Here is a 17,979-nt window from a genome sequence, read left to right on the forward strand (position 1 = left end):
TTATGATGTAACTGGGGCTCCTAAGATACAGAGTTGATAAAAGCACTAAGTGATCTTCCTTAGGGGGCCTGGTGAGGCATTGCTAAAAGAGAAAGACCCATGGGGTGCATGAATGATTCTATGCCTGGTCCTTTAAAGAAAGGATCCAATACTTTGCTTCCCAGAAGCATCCAAGTGATTCTCTCTACTTAGTCTACATCTTGAGTTGAGTATACAACTTCTTCCTGTGTCTCCAAGTTTCTATGACTAATATATTAAGTTGATTATATGTACAATTGAATTGGAGAAGGAAACAACAGAAAATTGTATCTTTCTGAGGGACAATGATATCATTACATGAAATTACTGTGTTCCATAGAGCCTTGATATCGTGTGTCTTTGACACTTATGATTTCAGCCACTCAGATATTTATGCAGTGATACTGTATGCCAGGCACTATTTAGGCACTTGTGATATATCATGGACAGGAGGCAACAGCAGCAAAAAATTCCCCGACCTTGTGTAGCTTACATTCTAGTGTGGGGAAAACTGAAAATAGCAGTATACATAATAAGTAAGTATATAATATTTTATGTCAGAGGGTGATAGGCCAGGGTAAGAAGGATTGGGCTACTGGAGGTAGATGGGGGTTGGTACAATTTTTAAAAGATGATCATCTTATTTTGAAGAAGACATCTAAACAAAGACTGCAGCAGGTGATGGAAATACCATGTTGATATGTAATGAAGGGAAAGTCGTTCCCTTGGCAGTGCAGAGGGAACAGCCACTGCAAAGACTCTAGAGTAGGAGGACACTGCATATTTTGAGTAATAGCATGAAGGCTAGTGTGGCTGAAGGGGAATGTGCAAGAGGGAAAATAGAAAAAGAGGAAGTAATTTAAGTGGAGTTGTTAAGTAAGCAGTGGGATATAGATGTTAAGCGCTTGGAGGGAGGTCCAGGTGGGAGACTCTACGCCATTTAGATGGTATTTAAGCCCTGTTGAGATCACCCAGGGAGCAAATGTAGATAAACTGAGAAGAGGGCCATGGACTGGGTGAGGAGTCTTGGAGAACAACAAAGAAGAGAAGGAATCAGCAGAGCAATTGGAGGATAGCCAAGAGGACATGGTGTCCTGTAAGTCAAGTGAAGAAAATGTATCAGGGAGTGGGGAGTGATTATGTCAGCTGCTACTGAAAGCTGAGTATGGTAGTGAGTGTTCTGAGATGCTTAGTGATTTTCCTGACTCAGGGTTTGAATGGTGAGTGGTAGAGACAAGAGTGCTCCACTGTTGATTGAGCCTAGCCTACTGCCCAGCAGCCTGGCATCTCAACCGGGCTTTGTTCTCTGCTTAAAGCATTTTCATCTTATGGGGAAAATTATGTGCTATACACATGTTGATGGAATTTGTCAGTATTCCAAGTATGCCTCTGGACATATTCATTATTAAGATGAGTCTACAGAATGCTTGAAAATGTACTTTTTAATATTTTATCATGTATATGTAAAAATATGGACACAAAAAGGAAACCAGAAAGACTCCCAGCACCCAGATCACTAAATAAATGTTTATCAAAGTGTCTTCCACAGATAATTACCCGAAGGTTTTTTTTTTTTTTGAATTTTACTTATATTTTTATACAGCAGGTTTGAAGGGTTTTTTTTAATACAGATTCCTGAACCCACATTCCAGACACCCCCCCAGGTTTAACAAGCTCCACAGATCATTTTTGCGCAATTAAATTCGAGAAACCCTGTTCTGAAAATCAAATGTTTCCACCTCTAAACCCCTCACAACCCTGCTATACAGAAATAATTGAACAGTTTGACTCTAAGTGTATATATGCATCATTTTTTGCTTTTTACATCTTTTTATATTCCTGTGAATTCTTCATATTGGTGTCTTCTAATAGCAATATATGTATATTCTATCATGTTAACTTACCACTTTTCTAGCTCTTTCTGAATAATTAGGCACTCAGGCAGTTTCCAAGTTTCAGCATTAATATATGATGTGGTGCTAGCCATCTTTGCACAGGGAGTTTCTCCCCTTTTAAAGGTCCCTTGGTGGTGTATCTTACCCACAGCCGGTAAGGCTGGTACAGGGGGCCTGATCACTTTCATGATTTCATGATACATGACTCGACAGACTGCCCAAACGCTACAAGGAATATGTAACTCATCATTTCACAGCATCATCAGCAAGGTATCTGTGCAACTTTCTTCTAAGTCCTGCCAATGTTGAGTTTTGTCACATTTGTCACATTTTCCTATTTAATGGAAAAGTGATATTGCTTTCTAGTGGGTTTAATTTACATTTCTGCAATTATCAGTGAGGCTAACATTTTCCACTGTTTCTGTTTCTTGTCTGTTTATACCAGATGGACATTTATCCATTGGAGCTATCCTTACAGACTAGGGAAATGAGCATTTTCTTTCAATCCAGATTATGAATATGTTCTCCATTATTATTTTTTTAAATTTTATTTTTATTTTATGTGGATCTTTTTAAAAAGTCTTTATTGAATTTGTTACAATATTGCCTCTGTTCTATGCCTTGGTTTTTTGGCCGTGAGGCCCATGGGATCCTAGCTCCCTGACCAGGGATCAAACCCACACCCTTGTATTAGAAGGCAAAGTCCTATGTTCTCCATTATTTTGTCTATCTATTTTTGTCACTCTTTGTTTTGCAAAATTTTAATTTTTTAATTTTTCCTGGCTTGATTTGATACCACCTTGCTAAGCTATTGTACCATGTTGTACTAATCATGTGTAGTTCTTATTTGAGATAATAAAGTGGTGCCTGACTATTGATACAATCCCAGTTTCACATAGAGAACTCTATACGAAAAGTAAGATGTTTAGCTTTGTCAGGCCTCTCTCTCTGAAGCTGTAATCTTTAGAAGTAACAATGGCTTGAACGACTAATTATACTTTTAGTTCCACCAGCAAGGTCATAATTAACCGTTGGTGCCGCCAACAAAATGTGCAAGTGGTTAATGGTCTTGACCAATAATTCTTCCCTTTTTCATCTATTTATAGGGAAAAATTTGAGGCTGAAGATTTGACCATTCATTTCAATATAGTGCATTCATTTGTGCATGTCTTACTGTCATACATAATTGTGTATTAAACAGATTTTTCTATAATTATGGGTATCAACTAAAACGCAGAATTAAAATTCACCTCTGAGCTTCTTGGTTTGGGCAGATGTGTCAAAATACAGGCAAATTTGTAGCACACTGACATGCTTCCTCCCTTAAAATAACTTCTCTGGAATCAATAGGGAATTTTTTACTTTAATATAAAAAGGTGAAATTAAAAGAGAGAAACTGAATTTACTGTTCTTCCTACTACTTAGAAGTATTAGGAAGGTAAAAAAAAAAAAAATGGTGGCACAGTACACCACTGACTTTGCAGATATTTCCTTAAGCAAGACCCTCCAAAAACCTTGCTGGAGGGAATTCCCTGGTGGTCCAGTGGTTAGGACTCTGCACTTCCACTGCAAGGGACACAGGTTGAATCCCTGGTCGGGGAACTAAGATCCCACAAGCTGTGCAGTGCGGCCAAAAAAAAAAAACCCCAAGAAACAAAAAATAAATCAAAAAAATTACCTGGGGCTTTTGTGAGTATACATATTCCCAGGCTCCACCCTGGTCATAGTCATCACAAACTGAACTAGAATAGCCATGACCTAGGAATCTGCTTTTGTTAATATCCTGTTAATTTCAAGGTTTATAGTGATTCACATAAATTCAATATATCCTTAAAGATATGTGACATCCTGATTATTTTCATGTCTTTCTTCTTAACTGAGTGAACTGCGTTCATTTTCCCAGGACTCAGTCTCTTCTCCCCAACACAACCAAGATATGTGCTTATATGATCATGAATATATACCATGGCTTCCAATATAAATATATTCATACACATATTCGTAAGCATAAATTCTGTTGTAGTTTAACTTTTTTCTGGAAGAGAACTCTTTCTTCAATGTAGCAGTACTGAAAATGCCAAATGGAAGTGAGATAAAGGCAAAATACTCTGGTTGAAGTAGAATTGGTGGACCGAGAGCCTTCAGGAGTCCTGTTTGTTCACACCCTTGCTGTCACTGAAGCCTGTCTGTGGAACCTCCAAGAAATGAGTCCATTTCAAAACCACTCCTCTAGTTATAAAGCAGAAAATAACACACCATTGTAAAGCAATTATACTCCATTAAAGATGTTAAAAAAAAACACTCCTCTATTATAAATATACCATAATATGTTTTATATATACATGTATGTATATGTGTGTAGATATATATATATATATATTCATCCGTTGCACAGATAGGTGTGGCAGTTATCAAAGACGTTTTTGTACATTTAAATATGACTTCTTATTACATGGTCTTTTGAGCTATAGTTCAGATTGCATGTACATTTTCTTCTCCTGAAACTTGAGTGTAAGTGAAAATTTCTTTTTCTTCCTGTTGAGAGTAATTTTAATGCTTAACACAATGAATCAGAAAGATTTATGAATGAGATCTGACATTGGATAATAAGATGTTCAAAAGTAGTCACATAAATCTTCTCTTTTGGATCTAAAACACTTATCCCAAATTTCAATTCTGGCAGTGTGGAGGACTGCACTGATTTAGATCCCTTCTAGCTACAAACAAGAAATGTTTAATAATAAAATCAGTATAATAAAAAATTTAATACGTTGGTGATATTTACAGATATAAAGGGAAATCTCTAGTTGCCAGAAATAACAAGGGAGCTTAAAGTCAGGGTAGACAGCATGTAAACTGAAGACATAGAGACTTGGGAATGATTTTAGTTTGGATATTGGTCCCACGGCCGAGGGGTATTAACAAAAGGAGTGAGGGTTAGCCTTGGGCCCCTTAAAGGAATTGAGATCCTTGTTTGAGGCCCTTGTTTGAAGCCTGGGCATTGGAAGGCTGCCCCCTCCATGAAATAAGAACTCAAAAAACCCATTAGGCCAGGAGAGACATTAGGAAGTTTGTCTTTGTCTTGGGTTCTGAATTTTCTTTTAATTAATTAATTAATTAATTAATTTTTGGCTGCCTTGGGTCTTTGTTGCTGCACACGGGCTTTCTCTAGTTATGGCGAGCAGGGGCTACTCCTCTTCGTTGTGGTGTGCGGGCTTCTCATTGCGGTGGCTTGTTTTGTTGCAGAGCACAGGCTCTAGACGTGGGCTTCAGTAGTTGTGGCACACAGGCTCAGTAGTTGTGGCGCACAGGCTTTGTTGCTCCTCAGCGTGTGGGATCTTCCTGGACCAGGGCTCTATCCTGTGTCCCCTGCATTGGCAGGTGGATTCTTAACCACTGAGCCACCAGGGAAGCCCCTTGGGTTCTGAATTTTTAAAAAGCTCCTTTGAGAAAAACAAATGTGTTTCTGGCCTATGGATTTGAAATGCAGAGTTACAGTATTCAAATGGTGTGAAAATTCCAAACTGAGAAATTAATGCAAAAACAATATTTGGACTGTTGGTAACCCAGAATGCTTGGTAGAAGCAAACACAAAGTCACTGCATTAGCAACACCTCAACAGTTCAGGGCTCATGACAAGGTGCTCAAAATCAAAAATTACAAATCTTGTGAGTAAAAGATCTATCAAGAGTGAGAGTCAGAAGACATAGTGAGCAGTATAATTAGCACTGCTGGAACTTCAGATAATAGAGTGATAACTTAGAAAAGACTGTGAAAAAGAATGTTTAAAATATAATAAAGCTATGAAAGGAAGGAAGGGAGGAAGGGAGGAAAGGAAGAAGGAAGGAAAGAAAAGAATAGATCACTGTGTAAAAAGGACCAGGCTGATCAAAGAACCAAATAGAAAATCGAAACATGAAAACTATAGCCCTAAGTCATCCTAAGTCTGTCGTCTGTGTAACTATATTATTGCTTAGACAGTTAAAGGAAACTGAAGGAACACTATATACTTGCCACAATTCTTACCAAACACCATCTCTGCCCTCCCACTTCCTCTGTTGGTTACCCAAGTGGCATCCTCATTCTGCTCAGAAACAGTGAGAGTGAAAAGTCTAAGGAATAGCTAGAAACGTCACTGGGGTGAAGGATCTCTTAACCCCTCCTTTCTTTCCCTGTCTGTGTGCAGTATCTGTCCCCATACAATCTTTTCCCCCATTCCTCCAAACCCCCCACTCATAGTTTCATAAGAACAGGGATAATGTTAATCCATTTTCCCACTGGAATTAGGAAAGTGAATTTAAAGTAGTTTACCTTATTCATCTTTTTAAAAAATATTTATTTATTTTGTTGTGCCGGGTCTTAGGTGCAGCAGGTGGGCTCCTTAGTTGTGGCATGAGAACTCCTAGTTGCAGCATGCATGTGCGATTTAGTTCCCTGACCAGGGGTCAAACCCGGGCCCCCTCTCTCTTACTGTCTTCTCCATTATAAACGCACACACCAGCCAGCCTCATCTCTTCGTTTTCCCCTGTTTGTTCATGCTTAGAAATGGAGTCATTGGCGTCTCTTTTCATCTAGCCCTGACTGAGAGCTCTCCCTTTGAGGCCCTGTGGCTGTTTTGAGACCTAAGAGGATACCCCACCTACTGGTAGCTTGGTTCACTGGTGGAAACATTGACTCCATACAACTGGATACTAACTTAGGATATTGCAGTTTCAGGACTTATGGAAGAATACCATGTCCAACTTCCTGCTGCTCAAAACTGATAGGAGGAGCAGCATTTATTTAGCCTAAAGAAGAGCAGCCTATACGTACCCTTTTCTGCAGAGTGTGAAATCTGTGCTTGGAACCAGATGAGCAAAGGCAGGCCCCCATTCTTTGGGGCCCACCACAGAGTGGTTAGTCTGGAACTGTACTCTTCATCCAGTGTTGAGGGAGTTTGTAAGAAATGGTTTGGTAAAAACTGTGATTACTTTAAGGATGTTGTTGAGATAATGTTCACGACATGATTCAGTGTTTTCTTTATGAGAACCCGTGAGATAATTTTCCTCTGGACTCAGACTAGGATGAATTGAGCTTCTGTTAAACCATGAATTTTGTAGCTCATCATGTGGCCCCCTTTGAGTTGGCTGCTCCATAGCTCAGCTAATTTTGAGGACCATGTATAGCAAATGTTTGGGACTTCTCAACATAAAGTACGTGTGGTGGATTGATCCCAGGCTTCATTTTATTATTTTCCACCCTTTATCCAAATCCTCTCTAATTTTCTTACTAATTTTGACTTTGTCTTACTATATGTATTTTTGTAATCCACCTATGGGAATAAGATATAGTATAAACTCAGCACATGTAACCTAATTTGTAGTTAGATAACCATAATTATTCATATAAAAAGATAACTCCAAATTCCAGGTGCTTCAAGAAATGAATTGAGGGGAACTTTAAAATATTCTACTTTATTCCCAGAAGTTGAGATCCTCTATACCTGGTCATTGAAATAATGGCATAAGACATGAGGAAACAAATTTTTAAGGAAAAACAAGCATGAAAATGGCTGATATGCTAAGTAGGGGATCAATAGTTAGGGGATGCCAGTGACCCAAAGTTTCTTATATGCATATTCATTCTTTTATTAGACATTGGGGTTTAGGATAAACCCTGAGTTCAAGAGCTCTGTGAAATCACGTGGCAATCAGCTTCTTCACACCATTTAATTACAGTCATAAAGTACTACATGGTATCCTAGTAACTAAAAGTAATTTCTGATTTTAAAGATTGTTCAAATCTTTTTTTTCATTTTCTGTTTTGTTTAAAGAGAATACGTATAATTCAAAATAAATCCTTCTGTAACCCAAAGTAATTGCAAAGGGAAATTTTGAATTGATAAGGCATAGATATAAGTAAAAAAGGTAGAGAAAATTAGCAAAATTTCCTGAAAGAAAAGAGAAGGGAGATGAACAGGGCTTTATGTGTGCCAGAAACAGGAGAAATTATACAATACATCCTCACCGAACTAACACGGTGCCAGTAGAAACTGCTAGAGAAGCTAGTAAAATGTGGGAATTTACTGGCAAAAAGCACCGAGAAGCAGGCACAGAGCTTACTAGTGAGAGAGAAGATGAATTCCATCCAAGCAAGCCACCATTTCTACTCTGCCTGCTCCATACCACCCCCTAGGGCAGAGAATGAATATAGCAGAGGCAGTTTATACCTCACTAGAGGTGTAAACTTCTCAAGTAGTGCTGGGACTTCCAGAGAATTGTGCCAATGTGACATTATGCTCAGAATCCTTGGGAAACACATTCTAGGAAAATGTAGCCCTTATATCCATCCTCAAGCATTTGCCAGGTGCACAGTTTTGGTATTTGGATATTGAATCTGTTCATCGGTGTGTAATGTTTCCCTGCCTCTGTGTGTGTGTGTGTGCACGTGTGTGCATATGTGCACAAATGAGAAACTAAATTGTTTTGTGATATAAATAATTCTGGGAATATATGCTCCGCCTAGGTTTTCAGGTGGGTTTAACTGTCTATTTTTTAATTTCACAGTGTGTGGACAACATACGGTGTAATGGTTTAATGACTATAGTGTTTGAAGAAAATTCCAAAGTTTCTGTGCCACATATGATTAAGTAAGTGTGATAGTCCTTTCTCTTACATTTTAATCAGGATCAAATTGGTAGAGAATGTAAAACCCTGAATAAAATATTGTTTCAGTAGGCTTCTGCTTCCTACTCTGCATATGTTTGACAGTAATGTGATTGATAATTCATGATATGCCATTATAAATAATAAGACTATCACAATGGTTTTTCAGATTCATAGTTTATTGACTCACAGCATAGAAAAATAGTTTTTCATACTGTTCAGATGCCTTCCTCAGTACAAAAAGCCTTTCAAAATTTTCAGGTTCAATGGATGGACCTAGAGATTGTCATACTGAGTGAAGTAAGTTAGACAGAGAAAGAGAAATATCTTATGGTACGGTATCGCTTACATGCGGAACCTAAAAGAAATGATACAAATGAACTTATTTACAAAACAGAAACAGACTCACAGACTTAGAGAACTAACTTATGGTTACCAGAGGGGAAGGGTGGGGGGAAGGGAGAGATTGGGAGTTTGGGATAGACATGTACACAATGCTGTGTTTAGAGTGGATGGCCGACAAGGACCATATATAGCATAGGGTACGCTGCTTTATATTATGTAACAACCTAGGTAGGAGGGGAGTTTGAAGGAGAATGGACACATGTATATGTGTAGCTGGGTCCCTTTGCTGTGCACCTGGAACTGTCACAGCATTGTTGATCAACTATACTCCAATATAAACTTAAAAGTTTTTTTAAAAATTTCAAGTTCATAGGTAAAATCGTGATAGCCAGATGTGTCAGAGGGTGGACAAAAGTTTGGCAGATCCTTTTGCTGTCTTCTCCGTGGGTGTGAATCATATTAGTCAGATTTGGTTGTAGAGATACATTTAGATTTTGAAGACACTCAACATGAATTAACTGGCTTTTCCATGGTACCATTTACCCATAGCCTATATATGGATTTGTCCCAGAGGCTATTGCCCAGGCCTGCCATCCTGCTCTCTATATGTTTTGTTAACAAAGCAAATCCTAGAGAATGGACTTGAGGACATGGTGAGGGGGAAGGGTAAGCTGGGACAAAGTGAGAGAGTAGCATGGACATATATACACTACCAAATGTAAAATAGATAGCTAGTGGGAAGCAGCCGCATAGCACAGGGAGATCAGCTCGGTGCTTTGTGACCACCTAGAGGGGCGGGATAGGGAGGGTGGGAGGGAGACGCAAGACGGAGGGGATATGGGGATATATGTATATGTATAGCTGATTCACTTTGTTATACAGCAGAAACTAACACAACACTGTAAAGCAATTATACCCCAATGAAGATGTTAAAAAAAAAAAGTGATCAACACTGGAAAAAAGAAAACAAAAACATACAAACAAAAAAAAGCAAATCCTATAATTTAATATGATCACTAAGAAAACTAGTTTTAAAATGAGAAGTTATATCAATAACTGCGTGCCATAGCTCTCTATATTAATGCTTTTGTCTCTACATACTTTTTTGTTTCCAAATTCAAAAATTGTTTTGGGAGGATTTTCAAGCTAACCAAATTGTTCCCTACTCTCCTTTTTTGGTTATTTGCAGTCCAAATTCTAAGAATAAAATGTATTTTTAAAAGCAGTCCTGTTATATCTTTCCAAAAAAGTTACATGAAACTAAGAAAATGTTTGTCTTCCATGCCTTTTTATGTGGACTTTTTTTAGGTCTGAGCTGTTTAAGACAAAGAAACAACATCAACTTTTCTCTTCTGATAGGTATTAATTATAATTAGCATCATTCCAATGGTATAAACTTTAAAACTTATTAATTATTGTATCAGATGAAGGCAGAGTACATTATACTCTGCCATAATTACTACAGAAAAAATATAAAAGGATGATACTGTTTTAAATTGCTAGTCAAATTTTAAAATATTTTGAGTAGGGTCATTTTAAAACTCTCGGGCAAAGATTCCTTTAGCATTCAGTTTTCTAGGTTTTTAATTTAGTATAGTTTTAAAAAAACAGGTCAGTTAAAAATGTACGATACTAAAATTAAAACCAAGTATGGAATATTAAGTCAAAAGTTTCAAATTATGACTTAATTTTTAAGTTCACATCACCAGGTTAGTTTTCTTATTAGTTTTCTACCATAGTATTCTTATCTTAATATTTCACAAAATAATATATATTATCTTAATTCCTTATTAAGAGTACTTTCGTGAAGCTTAGACATCCATGAAAGTCCAATCTGCTTTAGAATGAGAATAAGTTGGACTTGGTGGCCAAGTTATAAGCTCCTAAACCTTCGGGCAGCTGCACACCCACTATGTATACATTTTGTTCACTTTAAAAATTAGTACAGAGAAAAACTTTAGTTTTGTGCCTGACCAAGTTACGGCTGGCGCCTGAATGCATCTTATTTCCTCTGTGATGGCAGTTTGACTAATGCCCATGTCCAATCTCATTTGTATTGATATAATTGCTTCCTGTACAGACCAAGACTTTCCTGCGTTTGGGTGCACAGGGAGGGTCACTGCAATGAGTTGGAACCACTCTCCTGGGAGAACAGAAACCTGTCTCGCGGGCTGTAGGGATTTCCTATTGGAGCCACACATGTTTGGATGCCCATCTGTACTCTACTAGATATATTCCCAAGGCAGAGTTTCATGTATTTCATATCTTTCTTCCTTCTGTTTTTCCCTGCTTCATTGAGCCTGGTTCTCCTCAGTCAGAGAAAGAGGATGATTTTTCTCTGTTCCTTCTGATAGTCTCCTCCATGGCACTATTCTACCCTAAATTCTGTATTCTTTCTACCTTGCACATCTCTCTGGCTACATGCAACGAGAAAAAAAAAAAAAAAGATGTTTTACAGAGTTAAAAGAAAAAATTATCCTACCCTAATGGCATTACTTTGCAGGCACTCACTTCCTTTTAAAACTTACTAATTACAATAGGTGATTTGGGTTTCATGTCTCAAAATTACTTTTTTAAGTGTTTACCAAAAAGGAGTTGTTATTATCATAGGAGGCTTAAGTAACACATTGTATCTTCTCGAGGGTCCCTTAGGAAATTAAGATTTTGTTCAATGTAATAAAAGAAAATTAAATAATTTCCTAATATTTAATTTCCTTTCTTAAAATGAAACTGTAGTCATAATTTTGAAGGACAGTGGTGCAATTAGTCAGTTTCAATTTCATGTTGGCTACACTATATTTTTTCCTCCTAGTGTTTGGTTAAAGTAATTATAGTCAAAAGATGCAAAGCTCAAAACTATGAATAGAATGCAAAATCATGACATTTATTAGGTGATTATATCCCTTTAAGTGATGTTTTATGCTTTATGTATATAGGCTAACGCTTGCTTTCTTTTAATAATAGTTGCCCTCAGTTTTCTTGGAAAATAGAGATTTTAGGTGGGAAAATGGTGGGAGAAAAAGTGATTACCTCGATTAGCCATCCTCTAGACAGACTGGTTGATTCATAAAAGTTTCTAAGGTCTTTTAACAAATGAGAAGGATTAAGAACCAGGAAAGTAAACTTGGTTGAGGGTCACATACTAAGTGCAAAAAAGAGCCATGCTATTTTCAAGAATCTCAAAAGATGCACTTACGTATTTTCGAGATCAGTGATGTGACTAAAACTAACAGGCCACCCTTAGTTCCTCACCAGAAGTAAGCTACTCATTTAAAATGCTCTTTCAAGCCTGCAGGTGAAGTCCTTCCATCTGCACTGAGCTTACTTCGGGGTGGAATGTTTCCAAGAGCAAGCTAAGGAAGCTATTGATTTCTTTTTATCCCAAAGAAAATAAATATATAACTTAAAATCCCTTGAAGTGCTGAAAGGGCTAATTAAGGGCACTCACTCAAAACAAGCCAGCTGATTCTTAGCAAGCAGCTGCCTCACTGAACATTGCTGACCCTGTAGTGTATCCTTTAATCAAGTGGTGAAATCCAGGACTTCACTGACTGTTCTGACATGCTGTCATGAAGGGGGACTTGGGGTCTCAGATGGGAACGTGAAGGCTACGGGCAGTCCTAGCCAAGGTATGCGTTTCTTTGAGCCCCACTTGGATTCAGCCTCAGCTTCCAAGCTTTTCATCTTATGAACTTGGCCTCTATGCCGGCTTCTTTTGCCCTTTCTAACCAAGGTGCACCATGGGCTGAGGGCTCTGAGCACAGCCAAGGATCTTGAGGGCTGCCGTGTGAATCTTCCCTCCAGTTTGCTGTCTATCTGGAGAGGCTGCCGCAGGCTTCCAGTGCGAGGGCCTCAGGGTGATGGGTTGAGGAGGAGCCAGGTGGGAGGTTTTAGAGAATGAGAAAAGCCCAGCACTGCAGGAGGGCACTGTTCAGGGGGAATCTTTAGAAGAGTTGACTGCCTATATTACAGCCATTACTTTTTTTTTTTCCTGTACGCAGGCCTCTCACTGTTGTGGCCTCTCACTGTTGTGGCCTCTCCCGTTGCGGAGCACAGGCTCCAGACGTGCAGGCTCAGCGGCCATGGCTCACAGGCCCAGCCACTCCGCGGCATGTGGGATCTTCCCAGACTGGGGCACGAACCCGCGTCCCCTGCATTGGCAGGCGGACTCCCAACCACTGCGCCACCAGGGAAGCCCAGCCATTACTTTTTTTATGAAGACATTTTTAACACTGCAGAATATTGAAAATGTAAGGAAAACACAACATTTCACACAATTTATGGTTTAAATTGTAATCGGAAAATGGTTGGCCTTAAATGCATTTATCAGCCAGAAAGAATGAAATGGATTAAGCATTCTTTTCTGACATTCAAGAAGTTAGAAAAATAATGACAAAAATCAACTGTAGGAAAGTGTAGGAAGGAAATAACTAAGATAAGAATGGAGATTAATAAATTAAAATACAGAAAAACAGTAGAATTGATCAATCAAAAAGCTGGTTCCAGAGGGAAAATACCTAATAATATAATCTATTAGTTTAATCAAGAAAAAAGGAGGAAAGCACAGATGTACAAAATTAGAAGTGAGAAAAAGAAATAACCACAGATAACAGCAGTGATATTTGGGTCTCCTCTTCCTCCCCACCCCTCTGTGGGGAGACCGTCACCCGCTACTTTTTTTTTTTTTTGCGGTACGCGGGCCTCTCACTGTTGTGGCCTCTCCCGTTGCGGAGCACAGGCTCCGGACGCGCAGGCCCAGCGGCCATGGCTCACGGGCCCAGCCACTCCGCGGCACGTGGGATCTTCCTGGACCGGGGCACAAACCCGTGTCCCCTGCATAGGCAGGTGGACTCTCAACCACTGCGCCACCAGGGAAAGCCCCAGCCTGCTACTTTTTAATCACACTTCTGATATTCTGATTTGAGGGCATAAGCAGTGCCCCTCCTAAATAGGGCTTTGGCTTTAATTTCCTAATAAAACATGATTGAACCAGAGAAAGAAGTGAAGGGTAGCGGAATATGCCACCCTATAATATGCCACTGTGGCATATTGATTATGTTGAGCTATAGGCACTTGAAAAACAGCAAATGCAGAGAGAGGATTTTTCTGAATTCTTCTTTTCTGCCTAAAGACAGATTCTCCAAAAGGAACTCAGTTGTCATAAATCCCCTTACCAGGAGTTTCACCAACCATGGAAGATTGACAGTTGTCACAGGAGAGACTAGATGTTGACATCACACCCAGGCAAACTGTCACAAACTATCAATACTAAGGGTTCATTCATCTTTCCTAAAAATCGTTTACTCTCCCCTGAGAGGCCTACATACCCCCCACCTCCCTTTCCCTATAAGATGGTATTTAAGTCTGAGTTCTAAGCCACCTCTATGAGTTTCTCATTTTCCCCTGGTTATCTCCCATGTATACGGGAGGTATACATGTTAATAAACTTGTTTATTTTTCTCTTGTTAATCTGTCTTTTATCACAGGGTCTCAGCCAACAACTCAGGAGGGTAGAGAGAAAATTATTTTTCCTCCCCTGCAGAAAGAATTCACAGAGTGAAATGAATTATTGACGTCTCCACAATTAATTCTGAACTTCCTAAATTATAATGGCACGTTTGATGTTTTTACAGCCCTGCTTTGTTGTATGTAATATGTCCTATCACATCTTTCATCAGATGTAAGGGGAAGCCCAGACACGAGTATATATTTACAAATATTGAGATACTCAGGGGCTGAGAGGCAGCCACGCCCTGGTTTTGTCCTCATGTTCCTGCCTTGTGCGTAGGTCTGATGCCCGTCTTCACAAGGATGACACTGACATTTGCTTCAGTAAAACACTCAACTCCTGCAAAGTGCCCCAGATCCGTTATGCCAGCGTGGAGCGCCTCTTGGAGCGACTGACAGACCTGCGGTTTCTTAGTATCGATTTCCTCAATACCTTTCTGCACACCTATCGGATTTTCACCACGGCAGCTGTGGTGCTGGGGAAGCTTTCTGACATATACAAGAGGCCTTTCACCTCTATCCCCGTCAGGTAGGCCCGGCACTACCCTGTGATGAAAGTGTGGCCCACCTGGTCCCTGGGTCTCCGTGCAGATGGGCAGCCCTGCTCTGCAGGGCACTGGCTTGCCTTTGACCTTGCCAGGCCCCCACCAGTAGAAGGGGGGGAGTCGAGGTCACAGACAGTTCCCGAGGGAAGCAGTTAAAGTTTCCAAGTGGCCTTTGCTTGCTCTGTGAATATTTGGAAGATAACTCTATTGTTCGGGGCTTTCCTTTCTCCTTTTTTGTTAAATTGCAGGCCCTGATTCAGTAGGTCTGGAGTGGAGCCCGTTACCAGTGTTACTGTCTTTGGACCACAGTTTAGTAGCAGGGGATTAGACTAAGCCTAAATAGTGTCTGTGTTCCTTTGGCAAGTGTGTGGTATACATGCAGCATTTAAATGAAGGTGAATCCATCAACAGAAGTGTGATGATATTGTGGCCTTTTAATGTAGGGAGCATGTTCTTGAATGACATCAGGGGACTCATTTTCACTTGGCTACAACTTGTTAATAGCTTTTGCTCTTATTTTTAGGTCCTTGGAATTGTTTTTCGCTACCAGCCAGAATAGCAGAGGTGAACACTTGGTGGATGGCAAATCCCCGCACCTGTGTCGCAAATTCTCTTCCCCACCACCACTGGCTGTGTCCAGAACGTCCTCCCCAGTGAGGGCCAGAAAGTTGTCCTTGACTTCTCCCTTGAACTCAAGGATAGGAGCATTGGACCTGACCACCTCCTCGGCGTCCAGCAGTCCCACCACCACTCACAGCCCTGCTGCATCCCCACCACCACACACTGGTAAAGTACCGCTGGATCTTAGCCGAGGCCTTTCTTCTCCAGAACAAAGCCCAGGATCTGTAGAAGAGCATGTAGATAACCCCCGCGTGGATCTGTGTAACAAGCTAAAACGAAGTATTCAAAGAGGTATTATCCAGCTGCCATACCCCGCATTTGCTGGCCCCCTGTTTCCCCACCATACCCTCTGGAGCCCTAGTTTCCTTTCTTTACAAGTTTCCTACTTCTGCATAGAAAGTAGAATGAATACAATGGCTAGTTAGAAGAGAAAATGCCTGTAGTTCCCTCTAGCCTTTGTGGAAGGAGAGCAAGGTTAGCCGCCTTCTATGATAAAAGGCTAATTGCAGTCAGTTGTCTATGGAAGAATGGTGTCATCTAAAGGGTTATCACTGGAAAGTTCTTGGTGGAATTAAGGCTGGTTGGCTAAAGAACGTAGCATGATACTTGGCATAGAGATAGTTTGCCATGGTCCTCGTCCATGACCTTGAGCCTCAGAGCCTTCTCCTCCTCCAGTGTCTACCTTAAGCACCTGTACTGCTTCCAGCCTTTCCCTGCTAATATGACGACCTAGCCTGGAAGCTAGGTCATTAAGATGACTTCTTCAGTTTAGTTTCCAAGGCAACACTCCCTATTACAACAGAGATATAGGGAGAAAAGTTAAGTATGAGGCAGTGTTCATTGTCCATGACACAACCAAAGTGGTTTTTAAAAATGTGAATTAGATCAGCTGGTTTCCTGATTAGATTCTCTAATGACTTCCTATCACACTTAGAATAAAGCACATTTGTCTTCCCAAGGCCTTCAGGTCCTATGAGACTTGGATGCTGTCTCTCTCTTTAACCCCTGCTCCTGCCACGCTCCCTCATCTGCTAGGCTACAGTCACATTGATTTCCTTTTTGTGTCTCAGAAACACCTGGGTCATTTCTGCCTCAGGGCCTTTGCACTTGTTTATCCCTCTGGCTGGACAGTCTTCCCATATAAGCTCATGAGATCAGCAACCTTGTCAGTCTTGTTCACCTCTGTACTGTCAGTGCCTTGGCCAGTGCCTGGCAGGTAGTAAATTTTTGTTAAATGAATAAATCAAGCAAAACACTCAGGGGACTAATCAAGGATTCCTGTGGCACATCTCCCTACCCTCCTCAGCTTGGTACAACATAGGGGTTGGAGGAGGTGATCCTTGTTCTTTTATAATCCAGTGTTTCTGTGACGAAAATAAGATTTCACGGCCAAGTTAGCAAACAGCTTTTTTTGTTTGTTTTACTATATAGTAACATTTCTTTACTGGTAACATAATAAAAAATCGGGCAATAATAAGTCAGACAAACTGTCCAGATTTTAAAGAGGATCACCCAGATGGAAGCATAGACCCCTGCTTTTCTACCTGCTTCAAGATTCTATGTAGTTTCTAGCTCAGATCACTTAAATAAGCTTTCTGAGTGAAGCACTTAATGGAATTTTAACTGGGGCAGTTGTCATCATCAAAAGGAGCACCCATTTAAATAAGAAATTCTTGAAATTGACACATTAGCAACTAAGGAGGATGAAAGGGGGAAGATCATTAAAGAGTCATTAGAACAACAAGCTTTAGTAGAATCAGGATGGATTTTTCTTGGGAATAATGAGGTGATGCGCAAGGTGACAGGTGCATCTGGGGTTTGATCCAGGCCAGTGCTTGGGAATCTCCATGGTGGGAATGAGCTTGGGAGGCTTATCTCAAACCTCCCCTCTGGGCCAGAGCGCCCTGGGGAGCACAGGAACTTCTCAGAATATGGAAAGTTCTTTCCCCCTCCTTTACTTGATTGTATTAAATAGGAGAGGGGAAATCTGGAGGTACGTCTGGTTTCTCATGTTATTTGAGTTAGGAGAGCTTTAGGAATAAGCATTTTAGTGCCAGACCATTTGTGACACTGAGGCTTTGGTTTGATTGCCCCTGAGGCTGTGTTGAGAACATGGTAAGGTCTGTTCAGGAGTCATTGTGTGACCACCTTCTCAATGCAGGTTGCTGTGCTACAGGGTCCATAATGGTAAATAAGATGGTTCCCAGGCCCCTTATATATAGTTCCCTGGAGAAGGTGGACAAAACATAAGTATAAGGGCAGATGGTAACAAGAGGTATAGATGGAGTGCTCCAGAAGGTGAAAAGCGGGGAAGATAATGTTTGAGCAGAATCAGGAAGTGTCATTGACGTGAGCCGAGAAGAGTGGATAAATGGGTTGTGTTGTGGGGAAAAAATGGGGCAC

At 40.2% G+C, this 17,979-nt stretch overlaps 1 protein-coding gene across 3 annotated transcripts in view; it reads left to right on the plus strand.

Moving 5' to 3' along the window:
• The window catches only part of RASGRF2 (Ras protein specific guanine nucleotide releasing factor 2), a 243,459-nt gene that overhangs the window by 116,347 nt on the left and 109,133 nt on the right, over window positions 1-17,979 (plus strand). For 2 of the 3 annotated variants that reach the window (XM_081232427.1, XM_081232429.1), the window contains 3 exons: window positions 8,459-8,541; window positions 14,691-14,939; window positions 15,479-15,867. In XM_081232427.1, the coding sequence (XP_081088553.1) occupies window positions 8,459-8,541; window positions 14,691-14,939; window positions 15,479-15,867 (721 nt within the window). The remainder of the gene's footprint in view (window positions 1-8,458; window positions 8,542-14,690; window positions 14,940-15,478; window positions 15,868-17,979) is intronic. The other variant, XM_081232428.1, reaches the window with a different exon arrangement.

The sequence above is a fragment of the Mesoplodon bidens genome, assembly GCF_964165515.1.
Source record: "Mesoplodon bidens genome assembly, chromosome: 4".
Lineage (NCBI taxonomy): Eukaryota > Metazoa > Chordata > Mammalia > Artiodactyla > Ziphiidae > Mesoplodon > Mesoplodon bidens.